This window comes from Siniperca chuatsi, linkage group LG17 (assembly GCF_020085105.1).
Source record: "Siniperca chuatsi isolate FFG_IHB_CAS linkage group LG17, ASM2008510v1, whole genome shotgun sequence".
NCBI classification, from domain to species: domain Eukaryota; kingdom Metazoa; phylum Chordata; class Actinopteri; order Centrarchiformes; family Sinipercidae; genus Siniperca; species Siniperca chuatsi.
This window is the reverse complement of record NC_058058.1, coordinates 10,784,396-10,798,548: the sequence shown is the minus strand read 5'-3', so window position 1 is coordinate 10,798,548 and position 14,153 is coordinate 10,784,396. Positions and strand designations below refer to the sequence as shown.

The 14,153-nt window shown below is 39.1% G+C and overlaps 2 protein-coding genes across 8 annotated transcripts in view; both read left to right on the top strand.

Annotated features, from left to right (window-relative positions):
* The first annotated feature begins 349 nt into the window (after window positions 1-349).
* Window positions 350-13,321, top strand: rprd2a (regulation of nuclear pre-mRNA domain containing 2a). 2 transcript variants are annotated; one of them, XM_044171133.1, is made up of 10 exons: window positions 350-866; window positions 5,900-6,029; window positions 6,285-6,436; window positions 6,774-6,826; window positions 6,976-7,102; window positions 7,242-7,417; window positions 8,071-8,413; window positions 9,553-9,765; window positions 10,289-10,459; window positions 10,580-13,321. In XM_044171133.1, exons 1-10 carry the CDS (start codon window positions 692-694, stop codon window positions 12,316-12,318), a joined length of 3,279 nt encoding a protein of 1,092 aa, XP_044027068.1. In that variant the 5' UTR covers window positions 350-691; the 3' UTR covers window positions 12,319-13,321. The 2 variants fall into 2 exon arrangements, with proteins under 2 accessions (XP_044027068.1, XP_044027067.1); XM_044171132.1 differs by having other exon boundaries at window positions 351-866; window positions 10,286-10,459.
* Window positions 12,522-14,153, top strand: part of celf3a (cugbp, Elav-like family member 3a) — a 34,189-nt gene continuing 32,557 nt past the window's right edge. For all 6 annotated transcript variants that reach the window (XM_044171140.1, XM_044171138.1, XM_044171139.1 and 3 more), the window contains exon 1: window positions 12,522-12,659. The gene's annotated coding sequence lies outside the window, so the exon portion shown is untranslated. The remainder of the gene's footprint in view (window positions 12,660-14,153) is intronic.

The following is a 14,153-nucleotide window of genomic DNA, read 5'->3' as shown; positions in this document are numbered from 1 at the left end:
GACACCACATTCATGCATCACTATTGCTAAAACAAAATTAGTCTATATATAATGATATAAAAGACTTCTAAAGGGACCATCCTGCATGGAAAGTACTTTTACTTTTGATACTTTATGTACTTTTTGCTGTGCTTTTCCCCGGATAGAATTTGGAAAGCAGTACTTTTATTTGTATTTTAACATTGTTGCATTGCTACTTTTACTTAAGCAAAAGATCTGAATACTTCTTCCACCACTGTTCCACTCACTGTATAATGCTATACAATAAATAGCGCTCCTACGTTACCAATAACACGCAGCAGGTGGCGCTAACAAATATTAGCTTCCGTGGCACTTGGTGGCGCCATAATCACGTCGTGTTTGCGGAAGTGTCCTTCAGCGCTCCACCACCAGCAACGAGTAAACAGATCTCCGGGATGTCGCAAGGCGCTAAGTTTTAGCCTTAAATATTAAATGATATAAACTATTAGCTGTGATGCAGAAGCTCACGGTGGATAATTTCTAGACGCAGAAAGTGATTGGAAACAGCATACCGAACATTTAAGCCTTAACATTACAATGACAGCTGAGAGGCTGCTGAAAGCGATTATGTCTGTGCTACGTTAAGCTAGCATGCTAGGCTAAGTGCTAGCCACGGCTAACTTCAGTTGGTTTTTTGGAATGGTAGAGCGCAGCGCGAGCTCCTCCGGACATGGCAGCGGGAGCAGGGGCCGCTTCTGGCGGCTCTCTAGAGTCTACTTTAGACAGAAAGTTTCAAAGTGTCACGAACACGATGGATTCAATTCAAGGACTGTCAGCGTGGTGCATCGACAACAAGAAGTACCACAGCGTGATTGTGCGACACTGGATAAAGTGTTTGAAGAAATGTAAGTAGCTTTACTGCCTGTTAAACTGACAGTTGCTGCTTCAGCTGTAGAGGCGATCTCGTTTGGGCACAACGATCGCAGTCCTTCTTGTGTCTAAAGTTAGTTACTAACGTTATGAGATAATGTCTTTGCTGTTTTTGACTTACTACCCGACTGATTTGTCCTAGTTCGGAAAACTGTGTAATGTTAGTTAAAAGCCTGCGCTCCTCCTAAGCCAGCACCTAAAACTGGGTTGTTAGTAGAGAAGCCTTGCGAAATAGCGACATACTGTAAATTACTTTCAAGTGGGATTATTTCTTACTTGAGAGGATATTTTGTAATGCTAATGTAAACTAATGCAGCCTCATTTGCTGACAGGACAAACTTACCTTTCTATTTTTTTTATTCTGAATTTATCATGTTGTTTTAGGTTTCCATTTTTAGTCTTGCTTGACATTTTCAGTCTTGCCTTCTATGTACTTTTGCATTATTGTATTACATTATATATAATATTTGTGTATACCTGTATTGAGGCATATTCTGACCCATCTGCCTCGACGGAAAGCACTTTGGCTCAACTCTTGTTGTTTTTAAATGTGCTAAATAAATAGGCTAGCTTGACTTGACTTAGGCTATGTTAGCTACTAAAAAGTTATCGTTAAGGGGGATGTTTGATTTTGCATAGTCAACTGCAGTTATCAAGTTCTACTAAAAACTGGATTACCAGCTGAGAAAAGCCTCCCAGAAAGTCCCAGGTTCACTGTGGATCAGTTACTTTTTTGGCAATTTGACTACTGCACATTTGCACATTTATTTGGGAATTTGCACCACGAAAATACAGCATCAACTGGGACCTGCATTATTACCTTGTCTTGTGTGTCTAATTTAACACTTTTTATTATTTTAGTTTAGATTGTGCTCCCATGGTGCATTCTCCTAAATAAAGTCATGTTTCATCAAATAACCTCAAACTCACTGACATACGTAAAAACCTGGGGCCATGTGGTATATCAGTTTAACGATACTAGTTGGTTTATGGTCTCTGTGCAAAGTATATACGAAAGCTGCCATCTATAGTGTGATACCTGCATTGTACTAGTGTAACGGAAACTTGGAGGCAACAGGGGCCTAACCGCAAATGTGTTTCCCAGGGCCCCAACAGGTTAATCCAGCCATGGTGCTACTCTATCCAGTGTTTTATTGTTCTGAGCCTACTCATGAGGATGGCTGTCATGTTGTTAAAATAATCTCATTTTTTGAAACGGTGTTGGTACATTGCTTTGTAATCTATTGACTAATGAAGTCAAAAGTTAGTTGCAAAGTTATAAATATTGGCATGTTTCTATTACAGATGCGTAAGAATGACGGTATATCTGGGATGTAAACTACAACATTGCTTTTTAATGTTTTCAGAATGTAAAGGAAGGAATTTGCCATATCACTGGTAGAGTAGCCAAGTTACCTACCAAATGCTGTTTTTTCCTAACAAGTTTTGTTTTGTTTTTTTTTTCAAAAAACTTGCTGTAATGAATCTTTTAACAGCAACTAAAGACAACATTTATGCTATATAGAGACATTACACCCAAAATATAACAGAATGCCAATATACAGCTTTTCCCAGCTTTGTTCCTTGTGTGACACATTCACATGAGCTGTCTCTGTTGAGTTGAGGCCTTGAAAGGAATTATCGTCTTTCGTGTTTCTGCTTCTGTTTTTGAAGGTTTGGCTTTGTGTTACTGTAGCTCTGTGTGCTTCTTAGTGTGAGCAAAGAGAAACAAGAGACGATCCTAAAGACTGATCATAAAGTTTGTCACTGTTCTTTTGCTGAGCGAGACAGCAAGGCCTGTTCTCTCACTGCAGTCAGTGTGTAGATGTATAAACAGTAACAGGTTGTGCTTCTCAGTCCGCAGTTACAGTATAGTGTCGTCTTCTGAAACACTTTATTCTTGTTGGCCTTGGTTACGTAGCTGAATGTAGTACATTTCTTTACTGAGCCTTTGCTAGAATGATAATAATACTTGTAAAACTGTGTATGTGTTATTAAGCCCATTACCAATGGTATTTAAGAGACCTGGTGCTGGAGTAATCATTGTCAAAGAAATCTCTGAAAACTTAAGTTTTTCAGAACAAAAGTGGACAAGGTCAAAACGTAAAGGTCAATGATGGCTAGTTACATAGAGCTGCTTGGATTATGCATTTATTCAAGTAATATTAACGTCTGAGTATGTACATGAATATAATAGGGCTGAAACAATATGTAGATCAATCGATTAGTTGATGGACAAAAATGTAATATTATACAATTTTGGTAGTTGATGATTAATTATTTTAGGTTATTTATTAAGGAAAAATGCTCAACATTTGTTGTTTCCTGCTGCTCAAAATATGAGGAAATGCTGCTTTTCTCTGTTTTATATCATTGTAAATTAAATATCTCTGGGTTGGTCAGACAAAAAACGTTTAAAGACATCACTTTTGTCTCTGGGAAATTGTGAAAGCCATTTCTCACTATTTTTAAAATATTTTTTGACTAAACAATTGAGAAAAAAACGAAACAATTTCCAGATACATCGATAATAAACATAATTGTTAGTTGCACCCGTAGAGCATGCAATATAACCACAAGAATCATTTATTAGGGTTCAATAATCTTTTGGTGATAGCCTTTAGCTGTAACAATTTTCTATGCTGCTGTTTCATTTCCTATCTCCTTTCCTATTTGATGGAAAGTTAATATAGATGAATCGACAGGGAAAAGACTGTCCTTGTTTTTGAATAATTGTCTGGTATCTTATCATTGAAACAGGTGTTAAAATAACTGATTAACTCATTATTAGTGTAATTACATTTTCTTCCATTACATTCTGAAGACTTGCATTTATTGTGATTAACGCGAGATGCTTTTTTTTTGTATGTTAAATGTAATTTTGTGTTTTTAATGTTCCAAAACCATTTCTGTGTTTTTCACATCCACCATGGCTGGAGATAAGGAATTTTATTATGGACCTCTATGCAGACTATGCTGGTAGACTTTGGTTTTACTCCCATACTCCATGAAAGTGGAGTTTGTCACAGAGGTGGCCTTGCCTCACTATTGTCTGTCTTTCTCTCAGCTTGCTGTTTGTGTTTGAAGTAGTATGTTGTAAATTGTGTTTCACTTAGCTCAAATGCAGTTTGACTGAGAACAGTTTAAAGTAGGCCTAAGTCTTTGTATGGATTACAATTTTGTCAGTTATTGTTCTGCTGAATAGATCACACATTTAAACTATCAAATGTCAATGTAATACATAAATGTAACCGTCAGTTTGCCTGGCAATAACTTGAAAGTGAATGGTTACCCAGTAGTAATTAACCCCTTCAACCTTAAAAAGACTGCAGAAGCTTTTTGTTTGTCAAGTTGTAACTCCTGAAGTCTGTGCTTTGAATAAGACACGTATCACCTGGAGGATGCAAGTCAATGGAAACTTTGTTTGCAATGATTTACCTTTTTAGTGTAAATTTATTGGGTGTGAGTTGAAACCAGTTGTTTTTGAAGATATGATGTTTGACCCTTTGGTCACAGTTAATGTTTAAAATGCTTTGCACCCCGATAGAAATTTATTAATTTTAAACAAGATAATCAGTTTCCTGTAGACGCCCCCCCTCCCAAATGTTTTGCATTGCAGTGCACAAATTGCCTAAATTGGATCTGTTAATGGAGTTATTTTGCATTTGTATGGCTGGTTATTAAACCTTAGTACTTTTAAAGTACTGATGAAATTATGTCCAGAGCACATTTTCTAAAATTGTCAAGTAACATAAGTTGGCACAGAATGCTTGGTCTGATTCTTAGTTATTAGATATTCTTTGACGAGATAATTGCATTATGCAGTTTAAAAGTTTGGTGCTTTTGATGAATTAAAGAAAGTATAATTGGTTTGGTGTCCATACCAGAACTTGGGTATCATGTTGGCACCGGTATCAAAATATTTCGAATTATGCTCAGTCTTGTAAACCAAGTATGCTGTTATTTCACTCCCTCTCTTGAAAGCTCTCTGTTGTCATCACAAACACGTAAATGGCAGCAAGGATTGCGATGGTGGTGTAATGTTATGTTGCATTGTCTGATGTTGGTTAAATGTAATATTGACCACATGCTCTCTTACATGACTTGCTCTCTTGGCCTTCCGATCACTTTGGATCTCTAATAAAAACAAGTTTATTGATTGAGAGTTGATCAGTCACAATTTTAATAATTCATGAATGGTTATTGTCATATACTGTATGTATCTGTCTTTAAGTTAATTAGAGTGATTAATTAATTGTTAGTCATTTATTAAGTAAAAATACCAAACATTTTAGATTTACAGCTCAAGAAAATACAAAGTTTTGTTTGCTTTTCTCATTTAGTGTAGTTACAAAATTAATATGTTTTTGTGTTTGGCTGCACAGACTAATTTGTAATGAGGAAGAAGTACTCATATCTTTTACTTAAATAAGAGTAGCAATACTACAGTGTACAAATACAAGTAGAAGTCCTGCATTCAAAATATTACTTAAATAAAAGTACAGAAATACTAGCATGTTTATTATATTACTGGATTATAATTATTGATACATTATGTGCACATCACTAATGCAGCTTTCTTAAAATACTTGATATACTGCTGAATATCTTAACCTATAATAATACATCATAATTTATTAGTTGATTTATATTTTGTATTAATAATCTAAATCTGAAAACTAGTAACAAATAAATGTAGTAGAGTATACAGTAAGTATAGAGTAAAATACAAGTACCTCAAAATTGTACTTAAGTACAGCACTTGAGTAAATGTACTTAGTTACATTCCACCACTGGTAATGTGTTTAGGTTCTGGTAATAAGTGATGGATGCTTGTCATTTTGACATTTTTGAGAGTAGATTTTTAATCGGTTAATCATGAAAATAGTCCATACATTGAAGCACTACTGATGCCTACAAAGAAACTGAGCCTCTTTTCAAGTTATTTGACTCAGCTCATCTGCCTTCCCAGTCAAACTGACGTTGCTGTCTCTCTTTCCTCTAACAGCTGATGCCCCACACAGGCTCAACCTTTTTTATCTGGCCAACGATGTCATTCAGAACTGCAAAAGGAAAAATGCCATTGTTTACCGCACAGCGTTTGCTGAGGTGCTTCGTGATGCCCTCTTGCTGGTCAAGTAAGTAGTTAGTTAGATAGTATAATGTACAGTATATTAGATGCAGTGGTAATGTTTGTGTTGGTTGCCCTATTTTTTCTCTCAACCTCAGCCTTTCTCTTTTGCTTTTTTTTCTCCCTTTCGCTGTCTCCTCTGTCCTAGCCTTTGTTTGATTCATTCAAAGAAATTTCTCACACATAAATAAAGCAAATGTCAAAAAACATTAATCTCTTGTCTCTTTTGTTTTTATTCTGTCATCCCCTCTCCTTCCTCCAGCTTTGAAGGTGACCCTAAGGTTATAAAATCAGTGGAGAGGATACTGTCCATTTGGGAGGACAGGGGTGTGTATTCAGGGACACTCATTACTGAGCTTAGGAGTAGCTTAGTCAAAGAGGAGTCCCCTCCTGAGACACCCGTGGAGCAAAAAAGTAAGTGTGTTGGCATTTTGTTTATCACTTTCTTTTGACATTTTTATTAATACCTCATCTCTACACCAACCTTGCAAAGTTTTGATTTTATTTTCATTTTTAATAACTTCTGGAAACACATTTCATACACACTTTGCATTCATTATTTTTTTTTTTATTAGTCACAGTATGTTGGTCTATTAACTACTATAGATTTATTCTATGAAACCCTGTTTTTTTATTTAATTCTATTGTATTTTGTTATCCAAATACTGAATGTTGCACAACTGTGTGGGCATGATCATTATTTTGTTATTTGATGTCATTTAAAATTTTTATTCTTTTCTTTTTTTAAAAGCTCCAGTTGAGTCTAAAGCAGATCTACGGTCCAAGGTTGTTGCTGAGTTTGTGGTAAGCAAGAAATGAAACTGTTAAGCTCAACTAAACTGCAACATTGTTATTTTACAAATTAAGCTAAGTAAAGTAGTTACGCTCGTAGTTGTCCTCTTTTTCTCCTGTGTTGGTCTGACATTGTGGCTGACTGCTCCCCTCTGCTTTAGCCCCAGGCACTAATAGACGAACTGGCCAAGTACAAGAGATCTGTGGAGGAGGTTGACCTGAGAGAAAAACAGCTGGCAGCTATGAGGGTTGACATCTGCAGTTCTGAAGCCCTCAAGAAACTCAAAGGTGCCTGCTTTAGTCGTCTTCTATTGTTGTACCGTCTGTCCTATTGTAACACAGATGAGTCTTTGCTTCAAGATCAGCAGTGCTTTTTCTCTTTCTTATATTGCCTCAAAAATCATCCTTACATGCTGGATTCTTACAGATAAAGCCGGAGGAAAGAAGTTCTCCAAGGACTTTGAGGAAGGAAGTGCACAACTACAGGAGTTTGTCAAGTTCCTTGAGAAAGAAAGCAAAACAGGGCCTTCTGTCATGGAAGCCCTCAGCAACGCAGATATCTTCTACGAGACGCAGTATAAGGAGGTCAAGATTGTTGCTAATGTGAGTGACAGATGTATTTGTATTCAGGGATTTGTTGTGTTGTCTAAGTTTTAGTTCTCAATCATAAGAAACATAAGTTATCTGTAGCTTTTTACAACTCCAATATGAATACAGAATCACATCCTCACAACCCTTGCTTAACACGTTTGCAACTATACGTTTATTGACAATGCTACATCCTTGTAATTTATGAACATGGATTCAAGTAAACTTATGCTAGCATTGTTTGTTAGCCTGACCTTGAGTTATTTTGTTCAGGCTCTCATTTGTTAGTCTACTTGCCCATAAAATGCAGATAACCACCATAGACCAGTGTATATATGAAGAACAAAAAGATAATTATGTGTTCAAAATATTTCCTTCTGTTTCCTTCTATTGCAGTATGAACATACATTTAAGATGAGATGGAAGGCACACATGTTCATGCATAAAAGCTATGATATACATACAGCATGCACTATACGTACAATATATTAAAAGTCTTATTAACTGTGAAATGACAGGAAAGTAGACAGTGCAAGAAAAAAAAACTTCAAATGACCAGATGTGTTGTAGGTTGAATTGCAAGCTGGCTATAAAAGCTGATGGTGGGTTGTGTTATGTTTTTTGTTTTACTTTTCATGTACTGATACTCCTTTACCTCTCCTTTCAAGGCCTACCAGACGTTTGCTAACCGGGTGGCCCACCTGAAGCGTAAGCTGGACACCCTGAAGGCCACCTTGCCAGACCTGGACGAGTCACCTATCCCCTCACCCTCTGCAGACGCGCCGTCTCCAACCGGCTCAGAGTCCCCTTTTCATGGTCTGGAATTGGCCCACCCCAATCCAGATCTTGATGGCTCTGCTATGGATGATGAGGCAGAGCCACCGGCTCCGAGCCCTCTGTCCTCACCGGGAGGATCCCCCAAACACACAGAGACTCTCGGAGAGAATGACAATCGTGAAGTGGAAGACATGGAGCTCTCTGAGGAAGAAATGGACAGCGGTGGCATTATAGGTAAGAAGTGGGCTGGTGATTAGGGACTTAATGACCGACAGCACAGTGAGGGCTTTTTAAATGCAATATTTATAAATGCTGTTTGTGACTATTCCTACAGATTTTCTGTGGCACCATTATGCAAAAAATGTGTTAAAATAATAAAAATGAGAAGCACCACCAAAAATAAGCAAGTGAAGTCTCTGACTCCTGCAGAAAATCACACAAAACTCACATAACAGCCGTTATATGTCAACAAAGACCATCCAACCATTTCTTCCGATCTGTGTTCCAGCCAATTTCACAGTTTCCCCACCCGTAGAGCCATCTTATTAAAATCTGATATATTTTTATAACTACAGACAGCCATCTATCTGCCATTTTACTGTTTTTTTTTATGTCCAGTTAAATTTTCTTATTGGCTACAATGCTTGCAGTTTGCGTTATATGATCTGTGTTAACTACCACACTCAACTCTGATGGGTTAAAATGTGACCTTTTACCAGTATGTACATGTACTGTAGATTTGTTTATTAGCCTTACATAAAGATGATTTATATTATAATACTGTTTTTGTGTATGATTTACCAAGATACAAGTAATTTTGCTTTCTTTGATCTACTCATACTGTTAACATTATAGAGCTGAAACTGGACATTTTGTTTACTATTTTCCGACATTTTATAGAGAAAAACGATTAGAATTGAGAAAATTATCAGCAGATTAATTGATAATGAATATAATCATTAGTTCATCATTTCATTACGCATAGTATCTCATAGACAGTATACGATTATTTGTCATTATAATGTCAGCATTTTAAGAAGTTTTGTATTTTAACTTGTTTTTAAAGGTTGCTGTAAAAAATAACCTTTTACTAACTTAATTTTTTAGATGGGTGACCTTTGTATTATGATTTTGTATTCCACAGAAAGCTGGAAAGACTATGTTTCAGTGTTTTTGGCAGCATATTCCTCTCCATTAATTTATTAGCACTGGCTTCTCTGGTCCCATCAGTTGTCTGCACTTGTACAAAAACAATGACAAAATGAATTGTGCTGCCTCATAACAAATATGAAATAACTAAAGCTGTCTTGTTTCATTACAGTGCATGTCTGATTGCATCCAAAATCTCTCTTATTGCTATATTTTTCCCTCAGTTGAGGAGCAGATTGAATGCCCCACCCACCCCAAGGTGTCCACTCCAGTCCCTACAAAAACTAAGCAATCAGTGGCAACAGAGCAGCCTGTCACACAGGTCACACCCCCTGCAGCAGCTCCTGCAGCAGCTCCTGCAGCAGCTTTGGAAAGTGTTGACCTGGGTAAAATTGGCTCCATCCTTAACAGTTTAAGCTCAGTCATGAAGAACACAGGTGAGTGCTGATGGCTATTCTGACGTCAGAAAAACTGAATGAAACTCTGAACTGTGCTGATGTTATAAATGTTTCTTTGTCCTAACCTCACAGCCATGCCTCATTGTGACATCTTATACACACAATACTTCTATGATGGACTTTATCATTTCTGATATCATAATTTCCCACTCTTTCAAAATAAAAGAAATTGTCAAAAGGTGTAAGAATATAATGGGAGAGTAGTTATTATGTCATGTACTAAGAAAAAATGGTGTTTCTTGACGTCTGCTATGAAAAAACTAACCTTGCAAATGTAATGTGTGGTGGGAACCCTAATATCTCTGCAACACAGAACTGAATAAGTCTGAATTCAAATTTACCTTTTTTATTCCACATAAGAATTTTTTCCCCCATGATTTATAAATGTAGTTTAATTCCCAGCATATTCGTGTAATAGTTTAACAATAGTGTAACACTTAACATCTCAATGATTGGTGATTTACAGTTAAAGTGAGTGTCCCTCTCTGTCTCACATTAGTAGAGAGTCCTCCTGCAGCTGCCCCTGCTGGCTCCTCATTGAAGACCACACCTGCTGCCTCTGTGGCCTCTCAGGATGCCAGTTCACTGGTAAACCTCCTCTCCAAGGTGGACGTAAGTCCTGAAGACCTCCTCGGTGCTCTCGCCAAAGTCCAGGGCCAAGGCAGCCTTGAGGGTGAGAATAAGAAGTCCTTTGCTTAGTTTGAAAATAAAAACTTTATTTTATTTCATACATCAATTAAAAGCAGCAAGCTTGCTTAAAATACATGTCTGTATTCTCCCTTTCTTCACTTAGGCATTACTTCTCTTCTGAGCAGCCCAGTTGCAAATGTCTCCTCAGACTCCTCCAGTACAGGCAAGATTCCTCCCTCTCCCTCATCCACATCTGCATCAGCAGTACCCTCTCAGAGCATGTCTCTCTCCTCTGTTGCACCTGTGCCTTCTTCACCCAGCTCCACTGTAAGAGAGAGCACAAGATCCCAAGCCCCCCCTCAGACTTACAACCCAGCCTCTGCCCTAGTCCAGGCTCTCCATAGAGACATGGATTTGATAACAGAGCCAGAACCGTCCTTGGATTCTAAGAGTTTAGAGTCTAAAATCCACCGCTTCCTGCAGGGGAACTCTGCTTTCAGTGCATTTGACCTGGGTTTTTCTACAAACCCTGTGCCGGGAGGGGATAACCTCAGCCCAGTAGCTGGAACAGACAACCAGGGTGGGACTCCAGTTAGGGATGAGGGCGGAGGCACCCCAACTCAAGATGAGATCATGGACAAGCCTGTCGTGGCCCCGTTCACTTCCAACACAAATCGGTTATCTGTTGGAGAAACTGTTAAAACGGCTCCTATTGCATTTCAGAACAGCAGTCAGCAGAACCCCAACAATCCCCAACAGCACCCTCACTTGCAGCCGGGTGTGGCTCAGAATGGGAAGGTCTACCAGCCGTACTCATATGGCAAACACGAGATGTCAGAGCATGGGATTACTGCACCTGTTGCACATTACCAGCAGATTTCTGCACAAACAGGAGGGCCAGTGCCTGGAGAAAGAGCCCCAGGCAGTGCCAGTAGCACACAGACGGTTGAAGGCTTTCAGGGGGTGATTGAACAGGGTTGGTATGGTGTCACTTACCCAGACTCTCAGCAACACAGAGGCTACAATGTGACAGCACCTGGAGGGGCTGGAGAAAACAAGATGTCAGGACCTTATCCATACCAAGTAGAGCAAACTCAGAAACCTCAAGAGTTGGCCAACCAGCAGGGCGCCACCACATCCCCTGGTTTCTTAAGAAGCATCCTCCCTCCCATCCCACAGTTACCTCCCCCTCCTCTAAGCTTTGACGGCCCTCCTTCCGCAACCAGCAGTACGATGATTCCCCTAGAGCATCAGCCAATGCCCCATGCAGACAGAGGGGAGGTGATTGGGCCCAGAGCCGACAGTGTCATCAGTGGAATGGTGATCCACGACCATCAACACAAATCTATGTTTCATCCAGATGATCCACAGTATAACCTTGATCGACCTCCTCACCCTGAGGATTTACACTCTCACCCAGACGACCTGCGTTACCAGGAGGACCCCGAGCATTACCACAATGAGCTCCGCCATCATGATGCCCTTTTCTTTCAAGACGACCCTTACCGCCACCCAGATGATCCATACTACAGGCAAGGCAGCCCTCCACACCACTACCCCAGAGTTCGAGGGCGCCTCACTCCCCCTCTCTCACCATCAGAGGACCCTTTCTATGGCCACAACTACCAACGGCACAGCCCCCCTCCTCCGCACTACACTCTGAGGAGACCACCACCTCATCTTGAAATCCGTCATCCTGGTCTGCGGCCTCCACATCGGCCTCCACATCGGCCTCCACACCCAGCACACCACCCTCACCCCAGAGGACCCCCACGTGCACCATTTCCTCGGTTTCCCGGCCCCGACCCAAGGTTAAGAGGCAAACGTCCAGGTCCAAGAGGAGGGGGAAATGCTGGTCCAATGTTCCCCCCAAAAAGACCCTTTCCACCCCCACGGTACTGACTGAACATGTAGCATTGAGCTCTTGAAATCACTGTGGATGTCGTGAAGGCATAAGGCAGGACTTTTAAGACTGTTCAGTAACTTGCTAGTCGCTCAGTATTGAGGTCCACACCCTGCCATGAGAAGCTTCTGAAATGGAAAATGTGGAAGGATAAAAGGGCAGATACTGAGGGTGGGCATCAGGAGACAAGGCAGAAGAAAAATGTAAATGGCAAAGAATAAAGGATGTTCAGAAGGTTGAGGAGAACAAGAGACAACACCAGGAGATGTAAAAGAAATCGGAGGCTCTGAGAGGGCTGCTGAGCTGAAGAGTGAAGACAGAAGATTAAAGAAAATAAGAGGTGGATATATATAATTCACTTTTTGTGTTATTTGCTCCAGTATGAAGCATTGCATTAAATATGTAATTTAGCATCAGTTTGATATAGGTCAGAGTGTGTGCATGGTATGCGTGTGTGCATGCGGTCAAGCGTAAGTCAACTAGTCACAGAAGTTGAATCGGGAAGATAGTTATTTTTGCTAAGAGAGTAACAAAAGAATGTAGTTGATGCAATGTTTCTGCTGTTACTTAGTTTTTCAGGGAGCAGTTTTGACTGCTTCTCTTCCATATCAGCAGTATCTTAGTAGCTTTTGATAAAACATCCATTTAAATTTCACTTTGGGTATGAAAAACAGTGTGTTAAAGAATTTATGTTCCTTCTACAAACCTCGTTAGCATATTTGGCCAAATGATTTTTCATTGTTCCAACTCCGAATGTTATATTTGTGAAGCGATGCTTTCTCTACTAGTGCGTAATATCTCCTCGGCGATAGTTTTACGTCTCGTTAAGTTCCTTGAAGGAGAGCGGCACAAGTCTATTTAAAGGGAGAAAGAGGTGTGAGAGTTATTTTTTTCAGCCTCCAACACCGACGCAGAAGAAGTGCATTTTTGGAGAGGATGAAGATACTCGTCTTCAGTTTCGTTTTACTTGTACTGACTAATAAAAATCTGAGTTTGAAAAAAGTGTGTTGTTTTTTCTTTCCTCTGACTGTTGCACCATTGCCCTAAACTATTAGTCAGCATCTATACATAACATTTGAGTGTGCCTAAACTAAAACATTGTGTTTTCCGTTTATCTCCAGAGAAATTAGCATAACTACGTCTCTATGAAGTTCATTTAAGTGAATACAGGTTACATTATGCTTTGCTATTTGAGGGCAATATCACTATTTTAATACTCACAAAAATACTTTTGTAAAAAGTCATAGGGAAGGGTTTGATCCACCAAAGTGTCAGTTAGGTCTAAAATAGGTTGCTGTTAGAATGCAACATTATTCCAGAGAGGTAAAAGTAATGCTACACTCAAAGAGAAACAGGCCTGACTTGTCTAATTTAGGTACATTTTTGTATTTCAATATTAAGTCGTTGAATAAAATGCATTGTGTTTTTTTTTTTTTTACCATTTAAGAACTTGCTGTTCCTATGAAGAACATGCAGCCATTTCTAAAGAAAAGTATATATTTTGATTCAAGATAAATAGTCAATTTTTTTAAATTAAACTAAACTATAGACACACCAAGGCTGCATACTTCAACCTGTGTGGACCTTCCTGTTTAAATCAGTGGGCCATTTAATAAAATCTCAAACATTTTCATGCGCTTTCTCAGACCACAGTTAACTGAGCTGACCCTAAATGTCTGTATAGGTTACTTAGTGTAGTCAACTATAGAAGACAAAGGAGTCTCGTATTGCAATCTTGGTGTTTTTTCTGTTTGGTTTGCTATTACTGGCACTATCTAACAGTTTGGCAAAGGTTTCAAATTGGCCTGGAAACAAGAAATAGATTTGTACATGC